Source organism: Haliotis rubra, unplaced genomic scaffold (assembly GCF_003918875.1).
Source record: "Haliotis rubra isolate DU_JTF1 unplaced genomic scaffold, ASM391887v1 Scf203, whole genome shotgun sequence".
In the NCBI taxonomy this organism is placed as follows: domain Eukaryota; kingdom Metazoa; phylum Mollusca; class Gastropoda; order Lepetellida; family Haliotidae; genus Haliotis; species Haliotis rubra.
In genome coordinates this window covers 1,275,750-1,302,046 of record NW_025766037.1, presented here as the reverse complement: position 1 = coordinate 1,302,046, position 26,297 = coordinate 1,275,750, and the positions used below count along the sequence as shown (strand labels likewise).

Genomic DNA, 26,297 nt, shown 5'->3' with positions numbered 1-26,297 from the left:
AGTAGGGATGGTGACTGAGACATCAGGCGGACAGTGGACAGTAGGGATGGTGACTGAGACATCAGGCGGACAGGGATGGTGACTGAGACATCAGGCGGACAGTGGACAGTAGGGATGGTGACTGGCATCAGGCGGACAGTGGACAGTAGGGATGGTGACTGAGGATCAGGTGACAGTGGACTGTAGGGACTGAGATCAGGCGGACAGTGGACAGTAGGGATGGTGGACTGGGCGGACAGTGGACAGTAGGGATGGTGACTGAGAGGCGGACATCAGGCGGACAGTGGACAGTAGGGATGGTGACTGAGACATCAGGCGGACAGTGGACAGTAGGGATGGTGACTGAGACATCAGGCGGACGGACAGTAGGGATGGTGACTGAGACATCAGGCGGACAGTGGACAGTAGGGACGGTGACTGAGACATCAGGCGGACAGTGGACAGTAGGGATGGTGACTGAGACATCAGGCGGACAGTGGACAGTGGTGACTGAGATCATCAGGACAGTGGACAGTGGGATGGTGACTCAGGCGGACAATGGACAGGGATGGTGACTGAGGCATCAGGCGGACAGTGGACAGTAGGGATGGTGACTGAGATATCAGGCGGACGGTGGACAGTAGGGAGATATCAGGCGGACAGTGGACAGACATCAGGCGGACAGTGTGGACAGTAGGGATGGTGACTGAGACATCAGGCTGACAGTGGACAGTGGATGGTATGGAGGCGAGGCGGACAGTGGACAGGGATGGTGACTGAGACAGTGGACAGTAGGGATGGTGACTGAGACATCAGGCGGACAGTGGACAGTAGGGATGGTGTGACTGAGACATCAGGAGGACAGTAGGGATGGACTGAGACATCAGGGATGGTGACTGAGACATCAGGCGGACAGTGGACAGTAGGGATGGTGACTGAGACATATCAGGGAGTGGACAGTAGGGACTGAGATATCAGGCTGACAGTGGACAGTAGGGATGGTGACTGTCAGGCGGACAGTGGACAGTAGGGATGGTGACTGAGGGATGGTGTACAGACATCAGGCGGACAGTGGACAGTAGGGATGGTGACTGAGACATCAGGCGGACAGTGGACAGTAGGGATGGTGACTGAGACATCAGACATCAGGCGGACAGTGGACAGTAGGGATGGTCATACTGAGGTGGACAGGGGGATGGGACAGTCAGGAGGACAGTGGACAGTAGGGATGGTGACTGAGGTATCAAGCGGACAGTAGGGACTGAGAAGATGATGTTGAAATCCATATTTTGTCAGCGACGTTTTCACAATAGTTAGTGTCTGCCTCTCGACAGTGAACAGAAGTTAATGCACACATTTGACTCGCTGCTTTTGCCGTGCACAGTCGATGCAGGCTGACGCTTGGAGTAGGCAGGGGGATGTATTTAATGTGAGGATGGTTTTTTCACGGTAGATGCGAGAGATGTCTGTGATGACAATTCCTGTTCCCTGTATTCACTGAGTGTGACCATACAAATCGGCATGATTTTCACCACGTGGATGCTGTCGTTTGTGGCCGAAGTAGTGTTAGTGACAACGTTGAACCAGAGCGCAATACCACGACCTACACATGGGAATATACTTCGACCTGGGTATGTACACAACATTATTCTACCAGCAGGATATCTGTAGACCATAAAACCGTGAAGATCCGGGTTAGAATTGATCTTCTGCAACCCATGCTTGCCTTAGAGGCGACAAACGGGTTCCGGTGGTCAGGTTCGTTGACTTGGTTGACACATGTCATGGTATCTCATGATGTTGATCACTGGATTGTTTGGTCCAGACTCGATTACTTACAGGCCGCCTCTTTATGACTGGAATATTGCTGAGTGCGGCGTAAAACAACAAACAATTGCGACAACAACAGAACATCATCTACAACGTGGTAACGTATAAAAAATAACTACAGAACATTATACTACGATATAGGTGGGTACAGAATATCAACCTACTGTATGGATGTGTACAGAGCATCAACTACACTTTGGATATATACAGAGCATTATACTACTATATGGGTGTGTACAACTACATTTGGATATATACAGAACATTATACTACTATATGGGTGTGTACAGAGCATCAACTACACTTTGGATATATACAGAACATTATACTACTATATGGGTGTGTACAGAGCATCAACTACACTTTGGATATATACAGAGCATTATACTACTATATGGGTGTGTACAGAGCATCAACTACACTTTGGATATATACAGAACATTATACTACTATATGGGTGTGTACAGAGCATCAACTACACTTTGGATATATACAGAGCATTATACTACTATATGGGTGTGTACAGAGCATCAACTACACTTTGGATATATACAGAACATTATACTACTATATATGGGTGTGTACAGAGCATCAACTACACTTTGGATATATACAGAACATTATACTACTATATGGGTGTGTACAGAGCATCAACTACACTTTGGATATATACAGAACATTATACTACTATATGGGTGTGTACAGAGCATCAACTACACTTTGATATATACAGAACATTTTACTACTATATAGATGTGTACAGAGCATCAACTACACTTTGGATATATACAGAGCATTATACTACTATATGGGTGTGTACAGAGCATCAACTACACTTTGGATATATACAGAATATTATACTACTATATGGGTGTGTACAGAGCATCAACTACACTTTGGATATATACAGAACATTTTACTACTATATAGATGTGTACAGAGCATCAACTACACTTTGGATATATACAGAACATTATACTACTATATATGGGTGTGTACAGAGCATCAACTACACTTTGGATATATACAGAATATTATACCACTACTATATGGATGTGTGTAGAGCATCAACTACACTTTGGATATATACAGAACATTATACTACTGTATGGGTGTGTACAGAGCATCAACTACACTTTGGATATATACAGAACATTATACTACTATATGGGTGTGTACAGAGCATCAACTACACTTTGGATATATACAGAATATTATACTACTATATGGGTGTGTACAGAGCATCAACTACACTTTGGATATATACAGAACATTATACCACTATATGGGTGTGTACAGAGCATCAACTACACTTTGGATATATACAGAACATTATACTACTATATGGGTGTGTACAGAGCATCAACTACACTTTGGATATATACAGAGCATTATACTACTATATGGGTGTGTACAGAGCATCAACTACACTTTGGATATATACAGAGCATTATACTACAATATGGGTGTGTACCGAGCATTATACTACAATATGGGTGTGTACAGAGCATCAACTACACTTTGGATATATACAGAGCATTATACTACTATATGGGTGTGTACAGAGCATCAACTACACTTTGGATATATACAGAACATTTTACTACTATAGAGATGTGTACAGAGCATCAACTACACTTTGGATATATACAGAACATTATACTACTATATGGGTGTGTACAGAGCATCAACTACACTTTGGATATATACAGAATATTATACCACTATATGGGTGTGTACAGAGCATCAACTACACTTTGGATATATACAGAACATTTTACTACTTTATAGATGTGTACAGAGCATCAACTACACTTTGGATATATACAGAGCATTATACTACAATATGGGTGTGTACCGAGCATTATACTACAATATGGGTGTGTACAGAGCATCAACTACACTTTGGATATATACATAGCATTATACTACTATATGGGTGTGTACAGAGCATCAACTACACTTTGGATATATACAGAACATTTTACTACTATAGAGATGTGTACAGAGCATCAACTACACTTTGGATATATACAGAACATTATACTACTATATGGGTGTGTACAGAGCATCAACTACACTTTGGATATATACAGAATATTATACCACTATATGGGTGTGTACAGAGCATCAACTACACTTTGGATATATACAGAACATTTTACTACTTTATAGATGTGTACAGAGCATCAACTACACTTTGGATATATACAGAGCATTATACTACTATTTGGGTGTGTACCAGGCATCAACTACACTTTGGATATATACAGAACATTATACTACTATATGGGTGTGTACAGAGCATCAACTACACTTTGGATATATACAGAACATTTTACTACTATATAGATGTGTACAGGCATCAACTACACTTTGATATATACAGAACATTATACTACTATATGGGTTGTACAGAGCATCAACTACACTTTGGATATATACAGAATATTATACCACTATATGGGTGTGTACAGAGCATCAACTACACTTTGGATATATACAGAACATTATACTACTGTATGGGTGTGTACAGAGCATCAACTACACTTTGGATATATACAGAACATTATACTACTATATGGGTGTGTACAGAGCATCAACTACACTTTGGATATATACAGAATATTATACCACTATATGGGTGTGTACAGAGCATCAACTACACTTTGGATATATACAGAACATTATACCACTATATGGGTGTGTACAGAGCATCAACTACACTTTGGATATATACAGAACATTATACTACTATATGGGTGTGTACAGAGCATCAACTACACTTTGGATATATACAGAACATTATACTACTATATGGGTGTGTACAGAGCATCAACTACATTTTGGATATGTACAGAACATTATACTACTATATGGGTGTGTACAGAGCATCAACTACACTTTGGATATATACAGAACATTATACCACGATATTGGTATGTACAGAATATAAAACTGCTGTATGGATGTGTACAGAGCATTAACTACAATTTGGTTATATACAGGGCATTAACTACAATTTGGTTATATACAGAGCATTAACTACAATTTGGTTATATACAGAGCATTAACTACAATTTGGTTATATACAGAACATTAACTACAATTTGGTTATATACAGAACATTAACTACAATTTGGTTATATACAGAGCATTAACTATAATTTGGTTATATACAGAGCATTAACTACTATTTGCTTATATACAGAACATTAACTACAATTTGGTTATATACAGAGCATTAACTACAATTTGGTTATATACAGAACATTAACTACTATTTGGTTATATACAGGGCATTAACTATTAATTTGGTTATATACAGAACATTAACTACAATTTGGTTATATACAGGCATTAACTACAATTTGGTTATATACAGAACATTAACTACTATTTGCTTATATACAGAGCATTAACTACAATTTGGTTATATACAGAACATTAACTACTATTTGGTTATATACAGAACATTAACTACAATTTGGTTATATACAGAACATTAACTACAATTTGGTTATATACAGAGCATTAACTACAATTTGGTTATATACAGAACATTAACTACTATTTGGTTATATACAGGGCATTAACTATAATTTGGTTATATACAGAGCATTAACTATAATTTGACTATATACAGAGCATTAACTACAATTTGGTTATATATACAGAACATTAACTACTATTTGCTTATATACAGGCATTAACTACAATTTGGTTATATACAGAACATTAACTACTATTTGGTTATATACAGAACATTAACTACTATTTGCTTATATACAGAGCATTAACTACAATTTGGTTATATACAGAACATTAACTACTATTTGCTTATATACAGAGCATTAACTACAATTTGGTTATATACAGAACATTAACTACTATTTGCTTATATACAGAGCATTAACTACAATTTGGTTATATACAGAACATTAACTACTATTTGCTTATATACAGAGCATTAACTACAATTTGGTTATATACAGAACATTAACTACTATTTGCTTATATACAGAGCATTAACTACAATTTGGTTATATACAGAACATTAACTACAATTTGGTTATATACAGAGCATTAACTACAATTTGGTTATATACAGAACATTAACTACTATTTGGTTATATACAGGGCATTAACTATAATTTGGTTATATACAGAGCATTAACTATAATTTGACTATATACAGGGCATTAACTACAATTTGGTTATATACAGAACATTAACTACAATTTGGTTATATACAGAGCATTAACTACAATTTGGTTATATACAGAACATTAACTACTATTTGCTTATATACAGAGCATTAACTACAATTTGGTTATATACAGAACATTAACTACAATTTGGTTATATACAGAACATTAACTACAATTTGGTTATATACAGAGCATTAACTACAATTTGGTTATATACAGAGCATTAACTACAATTTGGTTATATACAGAGCATTAACTACAATTTGGTTATATACAGAGCATTAACTATAATTTGGTTATATACAGAGCATTAACTACAATTTGGTTATATACAGAACATTAACTACAATTTGGTTATATACAGAGCATTAACTATAATTTGATTATATACAGAGCATTAACTATAATTTGGTTATATACAGAGCATAATACTATTAGAAATATTATACATAGTCCGTTTGCTGCAAAATCCTACCGATGAAATGGCAAATAAATATTCATTGGAAAGCAACAAATCGTCTACATGGCATGAACATTAGTCATTTGTCCAAACAATCGTCACTATAATTCCAAACAATCGTCACTATAATTCCATACAATCGTCACTATAATTCCATACAATCGTCACTATAATTCCATACAATCGTCACTATAATTCCATACAATCGTCACTATAATTCCATACAATCGTCACTATAATTCCATACAATCGTCACTATAATTCCATACAATCGTCACTATAATTCCATACAATCGTCACTATAATTCCATACATTCGTCACTATAATTCCATACAATCGTCACTATAATTCCATACATTCGTCACTATAATTCCATACAATCGTCACTATAATTCCATACATTCGTCACTATAATTCCATACAATCGTCACTATAATTCCATACATTCGTCACTACAATTCCAAACAATCGTCACTATAATTCCATACAATCGTCACTATAATTCCATACAATCGTCACTATAATTCCATACATTCGTCACTATAATTCCATACAATCGTCACTATAATTCCATACATTCGTCACTATAATTCCATACAATCGTCACTATAATTCCATACATTCGTCACTATAATTCCATACAATCGTCACTATAATTCCAAACAATCGTCACTATAATTCCATACAATCGTCACTATAATTCCATACAATCGTCACTATAATTCCATACATTCGTCACTATAATTCCATACAATCGTCACTATAATTCCATACATTCGTCACTATAATTCCATACATTCGTCACTATAACTTCAGACATGGGCATAAAGAGAAGGAAAGGTTTAACAAACGACCATGTAGAATTGTTTGTGATTTAATTACTGTGGTAGCAAGCTTAAGGGGGCATGCACAAGAAACAGAACATCTAAAAACACAGGGATAGTCTCAAAACTTCTAATATGAAATATTCTCATTGTCACTATCACTGTCAACTGAAATAACAATTTGACTGACCGTTGCATGATGTAAACCGTCTTATTCCCAATATTAAGCTTCGATTTCGGTCTCTTCTTTGTAAATACACTTGGCGGAAGTGTTTTAACTGTATTGTCGACATATGTGGGCAGTGCACAACAAACTGAACATCGTCTGCTTCAGGACGATGTAACGTCTTCATGAATGATGGTGAAACGAGTTTGATTACTGATAATAGTCAGAAAACGAACACATTTTGTTGAAACCTTCGTCGTGAAATGTTCAAACCTGTGATTGTTTACAAATAGCTCATGAGAGCTGCCAACTGTATTGGCTATGTTAGGCCCATGGCGTAGCCTAGTGGTTAAAGCATTCGCTCGTCACGCCGAAGACCCGGGTTCGATTCTCCTCATGGGTATAATGTGTGAAGCCCATTTCTGGTGTTCCACCGTCGTGATGTTGCTGGAATATTGCTAAAAGCGGCGTAAGACTAAACTCACTCATATTTGCAATATGTTTAAGGTCTACTGCACTACTCTTGTAGTTCGGCTCAGAACTTTTCAGTCACCTTTCATATGTGGGCAGAACTGTACTGATTGAGTGAGCGAGTGTGTGGTTTTACGCCGCCTAAAGCAATATTACAGCAATATCACGGCGGGGATGGGCTTCAAACACTGTATCCATATGGGGAATCGAACCCGGGTCTTCGGCTTGACGAGCGAACGCTTGAACTACTAGGCTACACCACCTTCTCCTGTATTAATTGAACACCCTCCTGAAGACAGGATGCATTTAGCGGATCTGCATTTGTCATACTGGGTTTACTATCCCACATGGATACATTGTGTGAAACCGATTTTTGGTGTCCCCCCGCCGTGGGGTTGCTGAAATAATGGTTTATGTTTTATATACTTATGTTTAATGTATTTACGTTTGAGGTGCAGTTTTTTACTTGAAAGCCACGCCGTAGCTTGGAGTGTTATTGTTTGAAATTCCTCCCACGATCGTTGACTCCAGGCCTACTCAGCATTAAAGTAAATTCGCAGATGACTCAATCACATCTCCACATCTCACCCCGACCCCACCCATCATCCCCAAGGACCAGCGTACCCCACCCCCATTCCATCCAACCCCACCCACCCATCAGCAAAATCTCCACCCCTCCTATCTCTCCCTCCTGTGCTCCACACCTAGCTGAGTGTTTCACACGAACAAACTCCAGGTCTAAACCGAAGCACATCTGCTGATGAGAGGCATCATATTTTCATGTTTATTTGACGGCAGCACACGATTTTTACATTAAATAATCATGCAGTATTTGCACAAGGCGCCGGCAGCTACGCCACGCTTCCTCATTACATGGTTATGCACAGATTAAGTTGATGTCACGTGACTTTGGAACTACGGGGAAATTATTGTAGGAACACACTGTGATCATTAGTTTGAACCAAAAAAGTGTGTCTCTCGTGACCCCTGACCTCATTAAACAGGCACGAACATATCTTTGGTTGACGCCCATTGCAGATCTGAGAGGACGGTGATACAATTACCAGCCCTCCACTATGTCTAGTGATGACTATACCTCTAACACTATGGCTGTCTAGTGTTGAGTACACCGCTGTCCTCCTATCTGTCTAGTGTTGAGAACACCGCTGTCCTCCTGGCTGTCTAGTGTTGAGTACACCGCTGCACCATGTGTGTCTAGTGTTGAGTACACCGCTGTCCTATCTGTCTAGTATTGAGTACACCGCTGTCCTCCTGGCTGTCTAGTGTTGAGTACACCGCTGCACCCTGTCTGTCTAGTGTTGAGTACACCGCTGTCCTCCTATCTGTCTAGTATTGAGTACACCACTGTCCTCCTGGCTGTCTAGTGTTGAGTACACCACTGCCCTCCTGGCTGTCTAGTGTTGAGTACACCACTGTCCTCCTATCTGTAGAGTGTTGAGTACACCGCTGTCCTCCTAGCTGTCTAGTGTTGAGTACACCACTGCCCTCCTGGATGTCTAGTGTTGAGTACACCGCTGTCCTCCTATCTGTCTAGTGTTGAGTACACCACTGCACCCTCACTGTCTAGTGTTGAGTACACCGCTGCACCCTGTCTGTCTAGTGTTGAGTACACCGCTGTCCTCCTATCTGTCTAGTGTTGAGTACACCGCTGTCCTCCTAGCTGTCTAGTGTTGAGTACACCGCTGCCCTCCTGGATGTCTAGTGTTGAGTACACCACTGTCCTCCTGGATGTCTAGTGTTGAGTACACCACTGTCCTCCTGAATGTCTAGTGTTGAGTACACCACTGTCCTCCTGGATGTCTAGTGTTGAGTACACCACTGCCCTCCTGTCAGTCTAGTGTTGAGTACACCACTGTCCTCCTGTCAGTCAAGTGTTGAGTACACCACTGCCCTCCTGGATGTCTAGTGTTGAGTACACCGCTGCCCTCCTGGATGTCTAGTGTTGAGTACACCACTGTCCTCCTGGATGTCTAGTGTTGAGTACACCGCTGCACCCTGTCTGTCTAGTGTTGAGTACACTACTACCCTCCTGACTGTCTAGTGTTGAGTACACCACTGCACCCTGACTGTCTAGTGTGGAGTACACCACTACACCACTACCCCCCAGGCTACCTAATGTTGAGTACACCACTACCCTCCTGGCTGTCTAGTGTGGAGTACACCACTACACCACTACCCCCCAGGCTACCTAATGTTGAGTACACCACTGCACCCTGGCTGTCTAGTGTTGAGTACACCACTACCCCAAGGCTGTCTAGTATCGAGTACACCGCTGCCATCTTGTCTGTCTAGTGTTGAGTAAACCACTGCCTCTTGGCTGTCTAGTGTGGAGTACATCGCCGCTCTCTTGGCTGTCTAGTGTTGATTCCACAAGCCTTTAAATGTCGATGTCTTATTTTGCCGTATCTTTATAAAACACACACATCAAAACCACAACTGGGTGTAATTGTATATCATGTATTAAAAATACACGTTCGACTAAATTAAATTAGCAGTACTTCCAATAGAGCACGTTTACCTCTTACGACTACGCCTTCAATGCATATATTCACCGTTGAGTCCAAGAGAAAGGAATTCGTAAATATTTACATGTATATAAAGATAACGCTTGCTTCCCTTTATGAACCACGGTTCTTTTGTCTTTTAGTGTCCACCTCGTCTACATACAACAATATTTGTCTGTTCTAAATTAACTGTTAGACCACACACATCTGCGTGTCAAGAATGTAGATGTTGCTTCTGTAATCCAGAAATTGCATCAGATAACAAAATGATATCATCAGCAATCTTAAGTAGCAGGATTTCTAACGTGTCTTGAAAAAGTCCAACTCCATAAATACCCATATTGTAATATTGATAGCTCGTTTATGGAAAATGAAAATACCAATGGCCCAATACGCAACCTTGTCTTAAACTAACTAGGCACTCAAAAAACATTATTATATCCTAGACATGCTTTTCCATAAAACATAACTATTTTTAAGTGGCAACGTCATTTTCACCTCTTAAACCAACTGAATCCAAGAAATACCAGTGAAGTAATGTCAAGTGCTTTTTAAAATTTAAGAAGGCAATAATGGTTTCATTTTCTTCTTGGTAAACATTTCTAAATAGCTGCGTCCAAACTAATCTATTGGATGTCTAATTTGGCGTAAACAGTTGTTACGTCTTGTGTTGAGTGCATCACCATTGTCCTTCTTAGATGTCTTGGTCTAGATTTTCGAAACTCTCTTAGTGCTAAGATAGTCGTAAGTGCCATTCATTAACATTAACTTGCAACTATCTTAGCCCTAAGAGAGCTTCGAAAATCTAGGCCCTGGTATTGAGTACATCACTCTTGCCGTGTTTGGTTGTTGTTGTTGATTACACCAAGATTATCCTGTCTTCTCAGATGTCTAATGATGAGTACACTCTTGACTGTCAAGTTTTGTGAACACCTGGCGTAGGACATAAATACACTTGCCTAAGTGTCGGACGTCAGTGTACTGGCTTCAGTGTAGAATGTGAGTGCACTGGCTTTAGGGTAAGGTGTGAGTATACTAGCTTTAGTGTAGGGCGTGGGTACACTGACTCAAGTATAGAGCGTGGGTATACTGACGTAAGTGTAGAATGTGAGTGTACTGACTTGAGTGTAGGATGTAAGTGTGCTGGCTTGAGTGTAGGGCGTGGTATACTGACTTAAGTGTAGGGCGTGGGTATACTGACTTAAGTGTAGGGCGTAGGTATACTGACTTAAGTGTAGGATGTGGGTATGCTGGCTTTAGTGTAGGGCGTGGGTATACTGACTTAAGTGTAGGGCGTGGGTATACTGACTTAAGTGTAGGATGTGAGTGTACTGACTTAAGTGTAGAGCGTGGATATACTGACTTAAGTATAGGGCATGGGTATACTGACTTACGTGTAGGGCGTGGATATACTGACTAACGTGTAGGGCGTTGGTATAATGACTTAAGTGTAGGGCGTGGGTATACTGACTTAAGTGTAGGGCGTGGGTATAATGACTTAAGTGTAGAGCGTGGGTATACTGACTTAAGTGTAGGGCGTAGATGTGCTGACTTAAGTGTATGGTGTGGGTATACTGACTTAATTGTAGGACGTGGGTATAATGACTTAAGTGTAGAGCGTGGGTATACTGACTTAAGTGTAGAGCGTGGGTATACTGACTTAAGTGTAGGTTGTGGGTATACTGACTTTAGTGTAGGATGTGAGTGTAGTCCGTCAGTTGTATCACACAAGTGTTCTCGCCAGGGTGTAGCAAGTCTGCGCCAAGATGTACACTACGTGAGAGAACACGCCAAGGTGTTGTACCAAGATTTTCTGCTACAGTACATCGAGTCACTGGCATTGTATTGCCAGATAAAATACATGTCTATAAATAAGGGTGTGCATAATTGCAATTTACTGTAATTGAAATAGCTTTTCTAAACTTGTGTACGGCATAAATTCAAGCATAATTCCCGCTACAGGAAAAAGGCAGACAGGTTTATGCTGCTCCGCGGACAATTATGCCTGCCTCCATGCCTCCTTCTTATCAGCTTCATCCAGATAGACGCATCCAATCTAGCCTGCGGTCTTAACTGTTTACAAGTGTATATACAGCTTGCTTAGGTTAGACTCATAATCGAGAGGGATCTAATAAAATATCCAGTGTCACGTCTTTCGGAACTAAAGCTTTAACCTGCAGGTGCTAAGACACTCGTGCTATAAACGGCGGTTATCAAACCATGCAACAACATGGTCCGTAATTGACTACTTCAGAGGGAGGAACCACCACATCCCCCCTCGTAGGCCAACTGTGGCTCCATGTGTTTTGATATTATTTTGGGTGTTTGTGTTTAAGGCAATATTGCAGCTATATGTCGGCGGTGTGTATATAATCGAGTTTGGACTCGACGATCAAGTGATCAACAACATGAGCATCCATCTACATGGTATACGTTGACATGTGTCAACTACGTCAGCGAACCTGACCACCCGATCCAGTTAGTTGACACTTACGACAAGTATGGGTTGCTGAAGATCAATTCGGGTCCATGTGTTTTGAGGTACAACCACATCCTCCGTCGTCTTAAGAGGTTAACAGTTCTGCCAGTGTTAGGATGTACAACCTCATCCTCCGTCGTTTTCAGAGGTTAACTGCTCAGCGAATATTGGAGGTACTCATCCGTGTGTTGTCTAGGTATTCCAAATGCTGCTATGAACTCAAAACTACATCGCTCACGCCAAAGACCCGGGTTCGATTCCCCACATGGGTATAATGTGTGAAGCCCATTTCTGGTGTCCCCCACCGTGATATTGCTGGAATATTGCTAAAAGTGGCGGAAAACCAAACTCACTCACTCACTCAAAACTACATTCTGTATACATTCCTTCCAGTACAACACCCTCCCAAAATGAAAATATGTCCTGGGTTTGCAGGTACTATAAGTTGTATGATAGTCTCCCTTTACTTATCTCATCCCAGACTTCACATCTGTCGTCAAGATGCAGTTGTCATGAAAGCAGTACCCACAACAAAATCCGTCTGTGTTCCGTATTACCAAAGGAGTTATCTACCTTGTCGAGGAAACAAGACGGGAGTTTGTCCACATTTCAGGTGAGAGGACAACCAATCCAAACAAATAATAAACGATGCTACATGTGTGTGTGTGTGTGAGAGAGAGAGAGAGAGAGAGAGAGAGAGAGAGAGAGAGAGAGAGAGAGGAGAGGAGGGAGGGAGAGAGAGAAAGAGAGTAGAGAGTAAGAGGGAGAGAGAGTGAGAGAGTGAGAGAAAGAGGGGAGGGAGGAAGAGAAAGAGAGCGAGAGAGTAAGAGGGAGGGAGAGAGAAAGAAAGATAGAGAGAGGGGGAGGGAGGGAGAGCGAGAGAGGGAGGGAGGGAGGGTGGGGATGGAGAGAGTGAGAGAGAGAGGGGGGGGCGCAAGAGTGGGGTGAGAATCTGTAAGCAGTGCGAGTCGCTGTCATGTATGGAAGGTACAATATGTGTGTAATTATGCAAATGTCAAGAACGGAAAGTTCCCACCTCCCTGTATTATACTGGACTTTGTGTTATTGACCGTACTCCTTGTTGTATACGTGGTGTTGTGGGACTTTCTGTTGTAGACTGTCCTACAGGATGGAGATGAGGCGACTGATTGAGATGAGGCCCCAGTACAATACCCGCTTCGCCTGCTGCCCAGGGTGGACGGGATATGACGCCCAGAAAAACGCCTGTCTGGAACGTAAGTCATCTGGTTTCTAATAATGCGACGATCTGTTCATAACCTGTACAGCTTTCTTACAACAAAATACTGTGAAATCGCCAGAATACCAGAACACAGAAAAAACAGAATACAATGAGATCTTCCAGGATTCTCACGCCAGGATAAACATAACTGAGTTTCACATGACAGAATCCTATACGATCTAGCAGGTTTCCCATTAATAGAGACCGCCCCTGTGGTGTAGTGGTTAGAGCGTCCGCCCGGAGAGCGGAAGGTCACGGGTTCGATCCCCACCGCGTCATACCAAAAGACGTTAAAATATGGTACTTGTTGGTCCCTGTCTGGCGCTCGGCATTAATGGGTACAACAAGGACTGGTCGGCTCGGAATCAGTATAATGTGTCTGAGTGGGGTATTCATTCTTAACTGCGGCATGGTATCTCAGTGGGCTAGCACTATAAAACTAGCTTAAGTCTGGGCTAGTACAAGCAGCCGCACATACACACGCATGCACATCGTCATATGAGCGAAACATTCTCCAGTACGACGTTAAACCCAATTTCACCTCACGTCACCTCATTAATAGATATAATCAACTAAAGACCATTCCACGTCCATAAATCTCTCCAAAAAGCAGTCACGTGTACGATTCCAACTATATCATGAGCATGTGTTTATGGATCGCTATCAACTAGTGACGATACAGCCACCTGTACCTTGTTCTAGTTTCTCACTAAAGAATACCATGGTCTGTACCAGCATCACGGTTATCTCGGACTGGAGCAAATGGTTCTGTTTCGGGTGATGTTTGTAGAATGAATTATGTCAAGGGAGATCACTCGTGCTGTCATGTCGGTCAACCATGTAGCGCTTCACTATTAAAGCAGCGTAACTTTAACTGTACCGGTTCACCTACAAACATCGGTGCAGCATAATATATACAGCTTTTTCATGTACATGAGTTACTCAATGTCCTGCAACACAATATGTACAGCTTGTTGATCTACTAGCGAAGAGACCATATATATGCCGATGGTCTCTGACTGGAGTGACCGACCCTATGTTACACAACTCAATATGTAAAGCTGGTTGATCTGCTGGAGCAGAGACCATATACCGAAGGTCTCTGACTGGAGTGACCGACCCTATGTTACACAACACAATATGTAAAGCTGGTTGATCTGCTGGAGCAGAGACCATATACCGATGGTCTCTGACTGGAGTGACCGACCCTATGTTACACAACACAATGTAAAGCAGGTTGATCTGCTGGAGCAGAGACCATATACCGATGGTCTCTGACTGGAGTGACCGACCCTATGTTACACAACACAATATGTAAAGCTGGTTGATCTGCTGGAGCAGAGACCATATACCGATGGTCTCTGACTGGAGTGACCGACCCTATGTTACACAACTCAATATGTAAAGCTGGTTGATCTGCTGGAGCAGAGACCATATACCGATGGTCTCTGACTGGAGTGACCGACCCTATGTTACACAAAACAATATGTACAGCTGGTTGATCTGCTGGAGCAGAGACCATATACCGATGGTCTCTGACTGGAGTGACCGACCCTATGTTACACAACTCAATATGTACAGCTGGTTGATCTGCTGGAGCAGAGACCATATACCGATGGTCTCTGACTGGAGTGACCGACCCTATGTTACACAACTCAATATGTACAGCTGGTTGATCTGCTGGAGCAGAGACCATATACCGATGGTCTCTGACTGGAGTGACCGACCCTATGTTACACAACTCAATATGTACAGCTGGTTGATCTGCTGGAGCAGAGACCATATACCGATGGTCTCTGACTGGAGTGACCGACCCTATGTTACACAACACAATATGTACAGCTGGTTGATGTTCAGGTGTGATCATGTTGTGTCCTGGTTCATCTAGAGGACTAAGTCTTGTCTAGACTAATGTTTAGTCTCTGAATATATATAATTTTGATTGTAACAAATAAACCCATTTAAATTGAGTCAGTGAATGAGTGAGTATGGTTTAAAGCCGCTTTTAGCAATATTCCAGCAATATCACGGCGGGAAACACTAAAAATGGGCTTCACACATTCTACCCATGTGGGGAATCAAACCCGGGTCTTCGGCGTGACGAGCGAACGCATTAACCACTTGGCTACCCCCACCGCCCCATTTAAATTGAAAAGGAGGCCCAGGGAGACAGAGATGAGAAATTTTGACTTGCTTTTGTGAGGGCTTTAGCATTGCAGGAAAGGCTAGACTGTAGGGACAATAATATGATCCAGGGATTGCGAGACGGACTAGTTTGTGTCGTGTAAGACAAGATATTCATCCCGTTCATTTACAGGCGTAAGTCAGTGTCTCACAACACAATACAGCTCGGTCATCTACAGGAGGTGAGGTGAAATGGGATTTAACGTCGTACTTGAGAATATTTCGCTCATATGACGATGTGCATGCGTGTGTATGTGTATGTGCGGCTGCTTGTACTAGCCCAGACTTAAGCTAGTTTTATAGTGCTAGCTCACTGAGATACCATGCCGCAGTTAAGCATGAACACCCCACTCAGACACATTATACTGACTCCGAACCGACCAGTCCTTGTTGTACCCATTAATGCCGAGCGCCAGGCAGGGACCAACAAGTACCATATTTTAACGTCTTTTGGTATGACGCGGTGGGGATCGAACCCGTGGCATTCCGCTCTCCGGGCGGACGCTGTAACCACTACACCAAGCAGGAGTGACTCCGTAATCACTCACACAAAGGGTGTTTGGGTGGGTTGGGTGGCGCAGGGGTTAGGACCATGTCAAGTGAGTGAGTTTAGTTTTACGCCGCGCTCAGCAATATTCCAGCAGTATGGCGGTGGTCTATAAATCATCGAGTCTGGACCGGATAATCCAGTGATCAACAGCATGAGCATCGATCTACGCAATTGGGAACCGATGACATGTGTCAACCAAGTCAGCGAATCTGACCACCCGATCCCCTTAGTCGCCTCTTACGATAAGCATGGGTTACTGAAGATCAGTTATAACCCGGACCTTCACGGGTCACGACCATATCAAGAGAAGAGGACAGTAGGGTTAACCTGCCTCACAGCGCCGGGTTCGATCCCCACATGGGTACAATGTGTGAAGCCCAGAATATTGCTGGAATATTGCTAAAAGCGGCGTAAAACTAAACTCACTCACTAGTGGCAGTGCATACATGGGGAGCGGGTCAGATAGTAAGCATGGGGACTTGGAATCTGGAATTAGGTGGTGGGTTTAGAGGGCAATTAACGCCACGTATGTTATTATAATCATACTGATTAATGAGCTGCACATGTATGTTGTGCACACGTGACCTGCTATGAGCCAGGGTCAAGAAGAGTTTGTTGTCGTTACACTAATTAGATGCTTAATGACGATTAGCACAAGCACACATTCCACAGCACACAAGGACGCAGTGGCCTCTGCAATCACACATCCACGTTAAGCAGTGGTGTCTCACACGTAACAATATATGTTGTGTCAGTAAGTGATATGTAAGCTCTGGCAAACACACCAGTGCAGACCCATGCTAGCTGCCTTACCAGCGACACTTGACACTCCCATCTGAAGAACGACACCATGTTCACACTTATACTGGCAGATCGACATGTGCCTTATGCATTCACAGGTTCATTAATGTAAAATAAGGGGCGGCGGGGTAGCCTGGTGGTTAAAGCATTCGCTCGTCACGCCCAAGACCAGGGTTCGATTCCCCACAGGGGTGCAATGTGTGAATCCCATTTCTGGTGTCTCCCGCCGTGATATTGTGGGTGGGGGTGAGATTCAGGGACTGTGATAGACTAACGCTTAGTCTCTGAATTTACATATAATTTTAATAATAACATTGTGACAAATAAACCCATTTAAGTTGAAAAGGAGCCCCAGGGAGACCAGAGATTCAGAACCTGGGGAAATGTAGACTTGCTTCATTTTGGCCTTTATATAATTAGCACTGCAGGGAGGGCTATAGTCTGTCTCACAGTCCCTGAACCACATTAATTTCCCTACTGCCAAGCCCTCTCTGCAGTGCTAAAGCTCTAAATAAAGCAAGTCTAGATTTCCTCAGGTTCTGAATCTCTGGTCTCCCTAGGGCTCCTTTTCATATAAATGGGCTTGTTTGTTACTATCAAAATTATATATATTCAGAGACTAAGCCTTAGTCTAGGAGGGCTAGGCAAAAGGGGAAACAATGTGGTTCAGGGACTGAAACGGACTAGACTTCACCCAACGACAGTATTCTGATTTATAAATTTATTTCAACAGTCAGCCTGCTCACTGATGTATTTTTTTGTCAACGTTGTTGAAAGGATTAGTCCTTCTCTTGGTTGTTCAAAATGTTTTTCCACAGTTTTGACGTGAGCGTTCTTCGAGTTAAAATGGTTACCGCATGGACCTTTCTTCACGTTTCGGAACATCTCTTGCTCAAGTGAGTTAGTGAGTTTAGTGTTTCGCCGCTTTTCGCAATATTTCAGCAATATCATGGCGGGGTCACCAGAAATAGGCTTCACACACTGTACCCACGTGGGGAATCGAACCCGGACCTTCGGGACGAGCGAACGCTTTAACCACAAGGCTACTATACCCCACCGACATCTTGTGCTCAAACTCGCGAGATGCGACAATATTGTCTCAGATGGAACAGGCGAATACCCCATGATCTGGAGGAGTTCAATCTCACTCTCGAGGGTTCTAGTCGTGGCAGTGACAGATTCGAGCACTTTCCCCTTTTCCTGGTGAAAAAACACACGTTTTTTTAGAGCTTCCTGTGTTATGTAGTCTCAATATCTTCCCGGAACCGACTTCTGAACAGACAATATGCTCCCGAGTCAATCGCCGGTCGGTCATCAACATATCGAGGGTCTTCCTGATTACCTCTGGTGTTGTTGACATGACACGCCTTCCAGTACAAGGAGGCGGTGGGGTAGCCTAGTGGTTCAAGCGTTCGTTCGTCACGCCGAAGGCCCTGGCTCGATTCCCCACATGGCCCATTTCCGGTGTCCCTTACTGTGATATTGCTGGAATATTGCTAAAAACGATGTAAACCCCAACTCACTCACTCACTCACTCACTCACTCCAGTACTGGGTCGTTTTCAAGGTTCTTAAACTTTTGAGACCATATATTTACAGTTACTTATGGGCATCCTTCCCTAGCATTGTATACGTATGCACATTAGGTACGTGATTAATGCATGTTCCTCAGTTGTAACCGGGGCGGTGGGGTAGCCTAGTGGTTAAGGCGTTCGCTCGTCACCCTGAACGCCCGGGTTCGATTCCCCACATGGGTATAATGTGTGAAGCCCATTTCTGGTGTCCCCCGCCATGATATTGCTTGAATATTGCTAAAAGCGGCGTAAAACCCAACTTACACACTCACTCAGGTGTATGCATCTTCCAAAGGACTAATGTATCAGAACAAAACAAATTTTTCAGTTGACTCAAATTTTTATATGTATGCCTCAATGCCCCAGGTCTACACACACAGGTACACATACCACGTAGTTGAATATATTAAGACATGGATAATAAAGAATCTTTTCATCTGTTTTCCACAGCTGTCTGCGTTCCTGCGTGTCAACATGGCGGCAAATGTCACGTGCCTAACACGTGCAACTGTCTGGACGGATGGAGCGGCAGTTCTTGTGAGTCTGGTGAGTTCCTCGGGCCGATTCATGCATCAACCGTATCTTCATCACAACTCTGTTTACAATGCCTTAGGTCATTATCAAAATTAGCTTCATCGCGTAAAAGTATAGGACTGTAGTGAGTTAGTGAGTTAAATTTGACCCCGCTGTTAGCAATATTCCAGCAACATCACGGCGGGGGACACCAGAAATGGGTCCACATTCAACCAATGTGGGGAACCGAACCCGGGTCTTGGGCGTGACGAGCGAACGCTTTAACCACTAGGCTACCCCGCGCATCAAAAGGCCTGTAACACGCATAGTTCTCATCTAACTTAAGCGTCTATCCACGTGAGGACATATGTATGCCATATGTCAATAACATATGCAGAAACAAGATCACCAGAAACGGCACTAAAATGTATGTTTTTCAGTGAAACGGCACTTAAACGTCAAATCCACAAAAAAAAGTTAATGGGAGAAAATTCGAGATATGCATCCAAAAAAATGAAATGACGCTGCATGTGTTTTGTCAACATTGCATGTTACATCACTCTTGCATACAACCACAGCCAAGATTCGCGACATGGAGTCTGTAATAGGATACGGGTAAGTTCATTACACTTGAGAAAGATATAGAGAAGCCAGTTGTAAGTTTAGATTGGGTGTAAAACGCAACTGCCAAGGCCCTTAGGCTTCCATACCAACAAGTCTACGGAATGATAAATTATAACAAAAACTTAAGGGGACGTATCAAAACAAATCCGGGATTTGAACGGATATTTGACAGCTTTCATAACGAGGTATAATTAGGTATACAATGTACGAGAGGAGAATTTGACCCAGACTTGTAGTAGATTCGGGAAGGAAATTAAAGATACCATTAATGTTCCCCGAGCTACTTTAATTATTGCTCTACTTAAGATGGGATTTCGATACGCTGCACGTGGTGATGACAGAGCAATTTTCGGTGAAAAATATTCCATACAGTTAATGAAGTCACCGTATCTCCGCGCCACGACTATCGCCTCTCGCAGTCACTGCTTCCTGAATATATTCCTTGATGGAAACCCGGCTGAATAAGAATGAGTCTACTACTGTAGAAAAGCACCCTTGGTACCGTCAGGAAAATAGCGGTCATTTTAGTGGGTCGAAAAGCATTTTGTGTTATCTTGATTAATACCATTCCATAGCCTCATTATTCGTGTTTATTACAGGAAGCCAGATAAGCATTTTTCTCGCATTTCCGACTGTACTTTAGTATTCATTGCTCACGTGTCGTTTAAAGCAAATGCAGATTAAATATTAAATTATTGAAATTTCCTGAATAAGGAAAAACGTTTGTTTGTTGTTTAACGCCGCACTCAGCAATATTCCAGCTATATGGCGGCGGTCTGTAAATAATCGAGTCTGGACCAGACAATTATTCCAATGATCAACAGCATGAGCATCGATCTACGCAATTGGGATACGACGGCATGTGGCGACCAAGTCAGCGAGCCTGACCACCCGATCCCGTTAGTCGCCTCTTACGACAAGCATGGGTTCCTGAAGACCAGTTCTAACCCACATCTTCACTGGTGTACGTATCTATTAGATGAAGACAGAAAAACATTTTTCTCGCGTTTCCAACAGTACAATGGTATTTACTTCTCAGTTATATGATAGTGTGGGGAATATCAACCCGTTAATCATTATTTCACGTGCCGTTTAAAGCACATACAGATTAGATATCAAACGATTGAAAATTCCTGAATAAGAATAAAGTTTTTTTGTTTAAATTTGTTTGTTGTTTGACTGCTCACTCAGCTATAACGGTGGTCTGTAAACAATCGATCTAGATCCGATAATCCAAGGAGTAATATCGATCTTCGATCTACGCAACTGAGATGGCATGCATCAAGCAAGTCAGCAAACCTGACCATCCGATCCCCAAAGTCGCCTCGTACGACACTCGTAGGATGATGCTCATGCTGTTCATCACTGGATTGTCTGGTCCAGACTCCAAAATTTACAGAACGTCGTCATATAGCTGGAATATTGCTGAGTGCGGCGTTCAACAACCAAATCATGCCAAAAAACTCTTAGGACAAGCATGGGTTGCTGAAGACCAATTATGACTCTGATCTTCACAAGTACATTCGTCATGAATCATCTGATTACAAAATCATACGTTCCAGTTTAAAAATGTTTGCGTGTGTACGAGTGTTTAATTCATTTCTCTATACAATAATAATGTGCTTTTAATTAAAATGCGTATCTGTGTTTCTAAGATGCCTAGCGCTTAGAACAATCGAAAAGTTTCTGCACGTCAAGTCTGTAACATATCTTTATGTTTCTGAATGTCATGTCTGTAACGTGTCTATATGTTTCTGAAGGTCATGTCTGCAACATATCTGTATGTTTCTGCACGTCAAGTCTGTAACATATCTGTATGTTTCTGAAGGTCAAGTCTGCAACATATCTGTATGTTAATTAAGGTCATGTCTGTAACATATCTGTATGTTTCTGAAGGTCAAGCCTGTAACATGTCTCTATGTTTCTGCATGTCATGTCTGTAACATATCTGTATGTTTCTGAAGGTCAAGTCTGTAACACATCTGTATGATTCTTAACGTCATGTCTGTAACATGTCTATATGTTTTTGAAGGTCATGCCTTCAACGCGTTTATACGTTTCTGAAGGTCATGTCTGTAACGTATCTGTATGTTTCTGAAGTTCTGATATATACTCATGCCAATAATGGTTGTCACCCCCCTCCCCACCCCAACCCCAAACACACCTCACACACCCATCCCACACCCCTCTCCAATTAAAAAAAAAGGGGTGACAACCATTATTGGCATGAGTATTTAACGAGGCTGCCCTCTGTGGTGTTGTTTCCGAATGCCAGAGTAGCCCATGTGAGCAGAGATGCGTCACCAGTGACGGAGCTTGCGACTGCCAGGTTACCGTGATGACGGTCGCACCTGCACTTGTGAGTACGTGGACATCGTCGGGTCCCCTTGTTTCAGGCCAACTTTTCCTTCAACTGTAAATATACAGCCACACACTGCTACGGATCACCCATACGATTGTGTTGATAATGTCATCTGCTGATCCCTACAAACGGACCCATAGGCCATTTTAATGTTTACGTGTGTTAGTCCAAATGGTGCGTTCGTGTTGTTGGGAACCAAATAACAATAATCTGACGTACATTAGAAAGTCCACATCTGGTGTGCTACGATCATTTTTTTGAAAACAACAGTGTAAATATTTTGAAAAGTGATTTGAATGTGACTTACACGTCGCCGGCGTTTCTCGTGTTCCTTACGCAATGTCTCACCTCTGTGTTGCTGCTGATCGGTGGCCAATCGCTGTTGATGCTGTTCATGTTGATGACGCCTCTGTTAGGATTCGGTTGCGCATAAGGTTTCTTTCCGTCTTCCAGTTCTGGGACTGTCAGATGTCAATGGCGCGTTTCATTCCTCTGATACGGCCGGGTTCGATTCCCCAATTGGGTACAATGTGTAACATTTCTGGTGTTCCCCACCGTGATATTGCTTGAACATTGCTCAAAAGCGGCGTAAATCCAAACTCTCACACCCTAGCAATATGCGATATTTCCAATCGCTCATTCTCGTTCAACCAGTGAACAGCCGGCTTAGAACTGATCAGTAACCCATGCTTGTCGTAAGAGGCGACTAACGGGATCGGGTGGTCAGGCTCGCTGACTTGGTTGACAAATGTCATCGTATCCCAATTGCGTAGATCGATGCTCGTGCTGTTGATCACTGGATTGTCTGGTCCAAACTCGATTAATCACAGACCGCCGCCATATAGCTGGAATATTGCTGAGTGCGGCGTAAAACTAAACTCACTCACTCACTCACTCACTCAAATTTGGAAATGTGCCTTTAACAGGTATACCACTAACAATCTCAGTCGATGGTGTTTTATACTTTTGGCGCATAACATTCACGTCCGTTTAAATAAAATCATCATTTTCTTGATATCCTAAGCACAACATTGTAAAAGATATCTGTGGCGCTTTGGCAACAGGTACCCAAAGTTTTATGACTTGTAAGTCACAAACAAAACTCTTTACAAAATATTAACGTTGTGTTTCGAAAAATAATCCCCAAACACCAGGTGGTTACTTTCTTTTGTGCGTCAGTTTATTACTGTTTAAATGTGTATTTATTATGGGTACACAGAGGCTCCAGTGATAATGTTAATATTTAACTCTTTAGTTCGTAAAGATTACAGGGAGTCCCTTGTAATTGTGTTAATATATGAATATGCAATTACTACGGTTACAAAGAACCTATATGGCCGTGTTGATGTTTGACTTTGTTGTATATGTGCGTACACAGGGTACATATCCTAGAGATACCCAGAAGCCGTATGGTTGTGTTGATGTTTGACTCTGTTGTACCTGCGGGTACACAGGGTACATATGGTACAAATACCCAGAAACCGTATGGTTGTGTTGATGTTTGACTCTGTAGTACCTGCGGGTACACAGGGTACATATGGTACAAACACCCAGAAACCCATATGCTTGTGTCGATGTTTCAGTCTGCCTGTCCTGCACGGATGAGTTCACGACCATGTTACAAGACCAGAAACATCTCACCCACACTGTCAACACCATACACGTCGACAATGTAAGTTTATTGCTTTTATAGACGTGCTTGACGTCACTGTATGTTGACAATGTAAGTTACAGCCCTAATACACGTGCTAGACATCACTATATGTCGACAATGTAAGTTACAGTCTTGATACACGAGCTAGACGTCAGTATATGTCTACAAGTTAAGTTACAGCCTTGTTACGCGTGCTAGATGTCACTTTATGTCGACGATATAAGTAACAAGCTTGTTACACGTGCTAGAAGTCACTATACGTCAACAATGTACGTTACAGCCTTGTTACACGTGCTATATGTCACTTTATGTCGACGATATAAGTAACAGCCTTGTTACACGTGCTATATGTCACTTTATGTCGACGATATATGTAACAACCTTATGTACACGTGCTAGACTATGTACGTTACAACCCGTAATACACGTGCTACACGTAAGTTAACGCCTTGATGCACGTGCCTGACGTCACTCTGTGTCGAATATGTAACGCTTGAATCCTACTTAGCAGATAACAGACTTCACCTTGTGTCGAGTAGCAGTATCCATCAACAGGTACGACGGGTAATTTTACCAGAATAAGTGACAGCTTAACGTTCCAGGACATACTGACGCTGAACTTGACCAAGCTTCACAAAGATTTGCGGACACTGTCAACATTGCCCACGTCCCCGCCCATACAGGATCTGCCACGCCCTCCTACCTCAGCCACGCCCACCCCCGAGCAGAATATTGAGGACGTCAACACCTACCTGTCATCACTGAGCGAACAGATCGCTATGCTGGAGGAGAGACTGGATGTCTGTAAGTGAGTGAGTGAGTTTAGTTTTACGCCGCACTCAGCAATATTCCAGCTATATGGCGGCGGTCTGTAAATAATCGAGTCTGGACCAGACAATCCAGTGATCAACAGCATGAGCATCGATCTACGCAATTGGGAACCGATGACATGTGTCAACCAAGTCAGCGAGCCTGACCACCCGATCCCGTTAGTCGCCTCTTACGACAAGCATGGGTTACTGAAGATCAATTCTAACCCGGATCTTGGATGTCTGTAAGTCCGGGTACAGATTTCTTGGTCTGGGTTCGTGGATATGGCTGACTGCTGCACTGTTATATACATAAATAGATATGGGGGTTGTAGGATGGATGGACAGGTAAGAGGGTGGTAAGTGGGTTAGGTCATGGATGAACTGATAGTTGTGTAGTTTGTGGGTTGAAGGATGGGTCAATGGATGGGTGGACAGGTAGGTGGCTGGCGGTTTGTCTCATGGATAGACAGACAGGGACTCGGTTTGTGGGTTGAAGAAAGAATGGATAGGCAGGTGGATGGTATATGAGTGATTTAGCGGATGGACAAATGGGCTGTGTTCTGTTATATCCGAATTGATAGTTTAATGAATTGATGGGTGGGTGGAGGAATTCATGATGGGTAGATACTGGCTGAATTTCTGAACTGCATATGTACACCCCATCGTCTTCCAGGCACGTGCACCAAACAGTCGGGCAAGATGACGGCGATGTCCGGGTTCCGGGGAGGTCAAGACTCCGATACGGTTAGATAGATGGGGTCAGTGACCAGACTCCCCCGTCCCCACCCCTCCTGACCACTCCGCGTCCCCATGTCATGGTGCTTAATGTAATGGATGAGTGAGTAGCTGGACATGGTGGATGGAACGTGTGGGCGGGTCCTCTCCAGTGGGGACTGGTATACTTCCTCATCTAACCCTACCTCAGCACGCAGGTTGCCACGAGATGCTATAGGCTGCTGATGAGGGTGAGGCTTCATCCCTTGATAGAGACTCATACGTGTGATCGTTAACGTTTTAGACAGTAAATATCTGTATTCA

General features: G+C 42.5%; 1 protein-coding gene across 1 annotated transcript; it reads left to right on the top strand.

The window, feature by feature from the left end:
* Positions 1-1,353: 1,353 nt before the first annotated feature.
* On the top strand, positions 1,354-26,297 carry LOC124275803 (epidermal growth factor-like protein 7). The gene is made up of 8 exons (XM_046711478.1): positions 1,354-1,610; positions 13,428-13,559; positions 14,063-14,181; positions 19,745-19,840; positions 22,690-22,790; positions 24,377-24,465; positions 25,050-25,251; positions 25,933-26,297. The coding sequence occupies exons 1-7, from the start codon at positions 1,501-1,503 to the stop codon at positions 25,057-25,059; spliced, it is 657 nt and encodes a 218-aa protein (XP_046567434.1). The 5' UTR covers positions 1,354-1,500; the 3' UTR covers positions 25,060-25,251; positions 25,933-26,297.

Bases quoted from the DNA above. Each gene is read 5' to 3' on its own strand.
- LOC124275803 (XM_046711478.1), top strand. From the start codon at position 1,501: ATGATTTTCACCACGTGGATGCTGTCGTTTGTGGCCGAAGTAGTGTTA. The intron at 13,560-14,062 runs GTGAGAGGACAA...TTTCTGTTGTAG, and splicing joins GGAGTTTGTCCACATTTCAG to ACTGTCCTACAGGATGGAGA. The intron at 14,182-19,744 runs GTAAGTCATCTG...TGTTTTCCACAG, and splicing joins GAAAAACGCCTGTCTGGAAC to CTGTCTGCGTTCCTGCGTGT.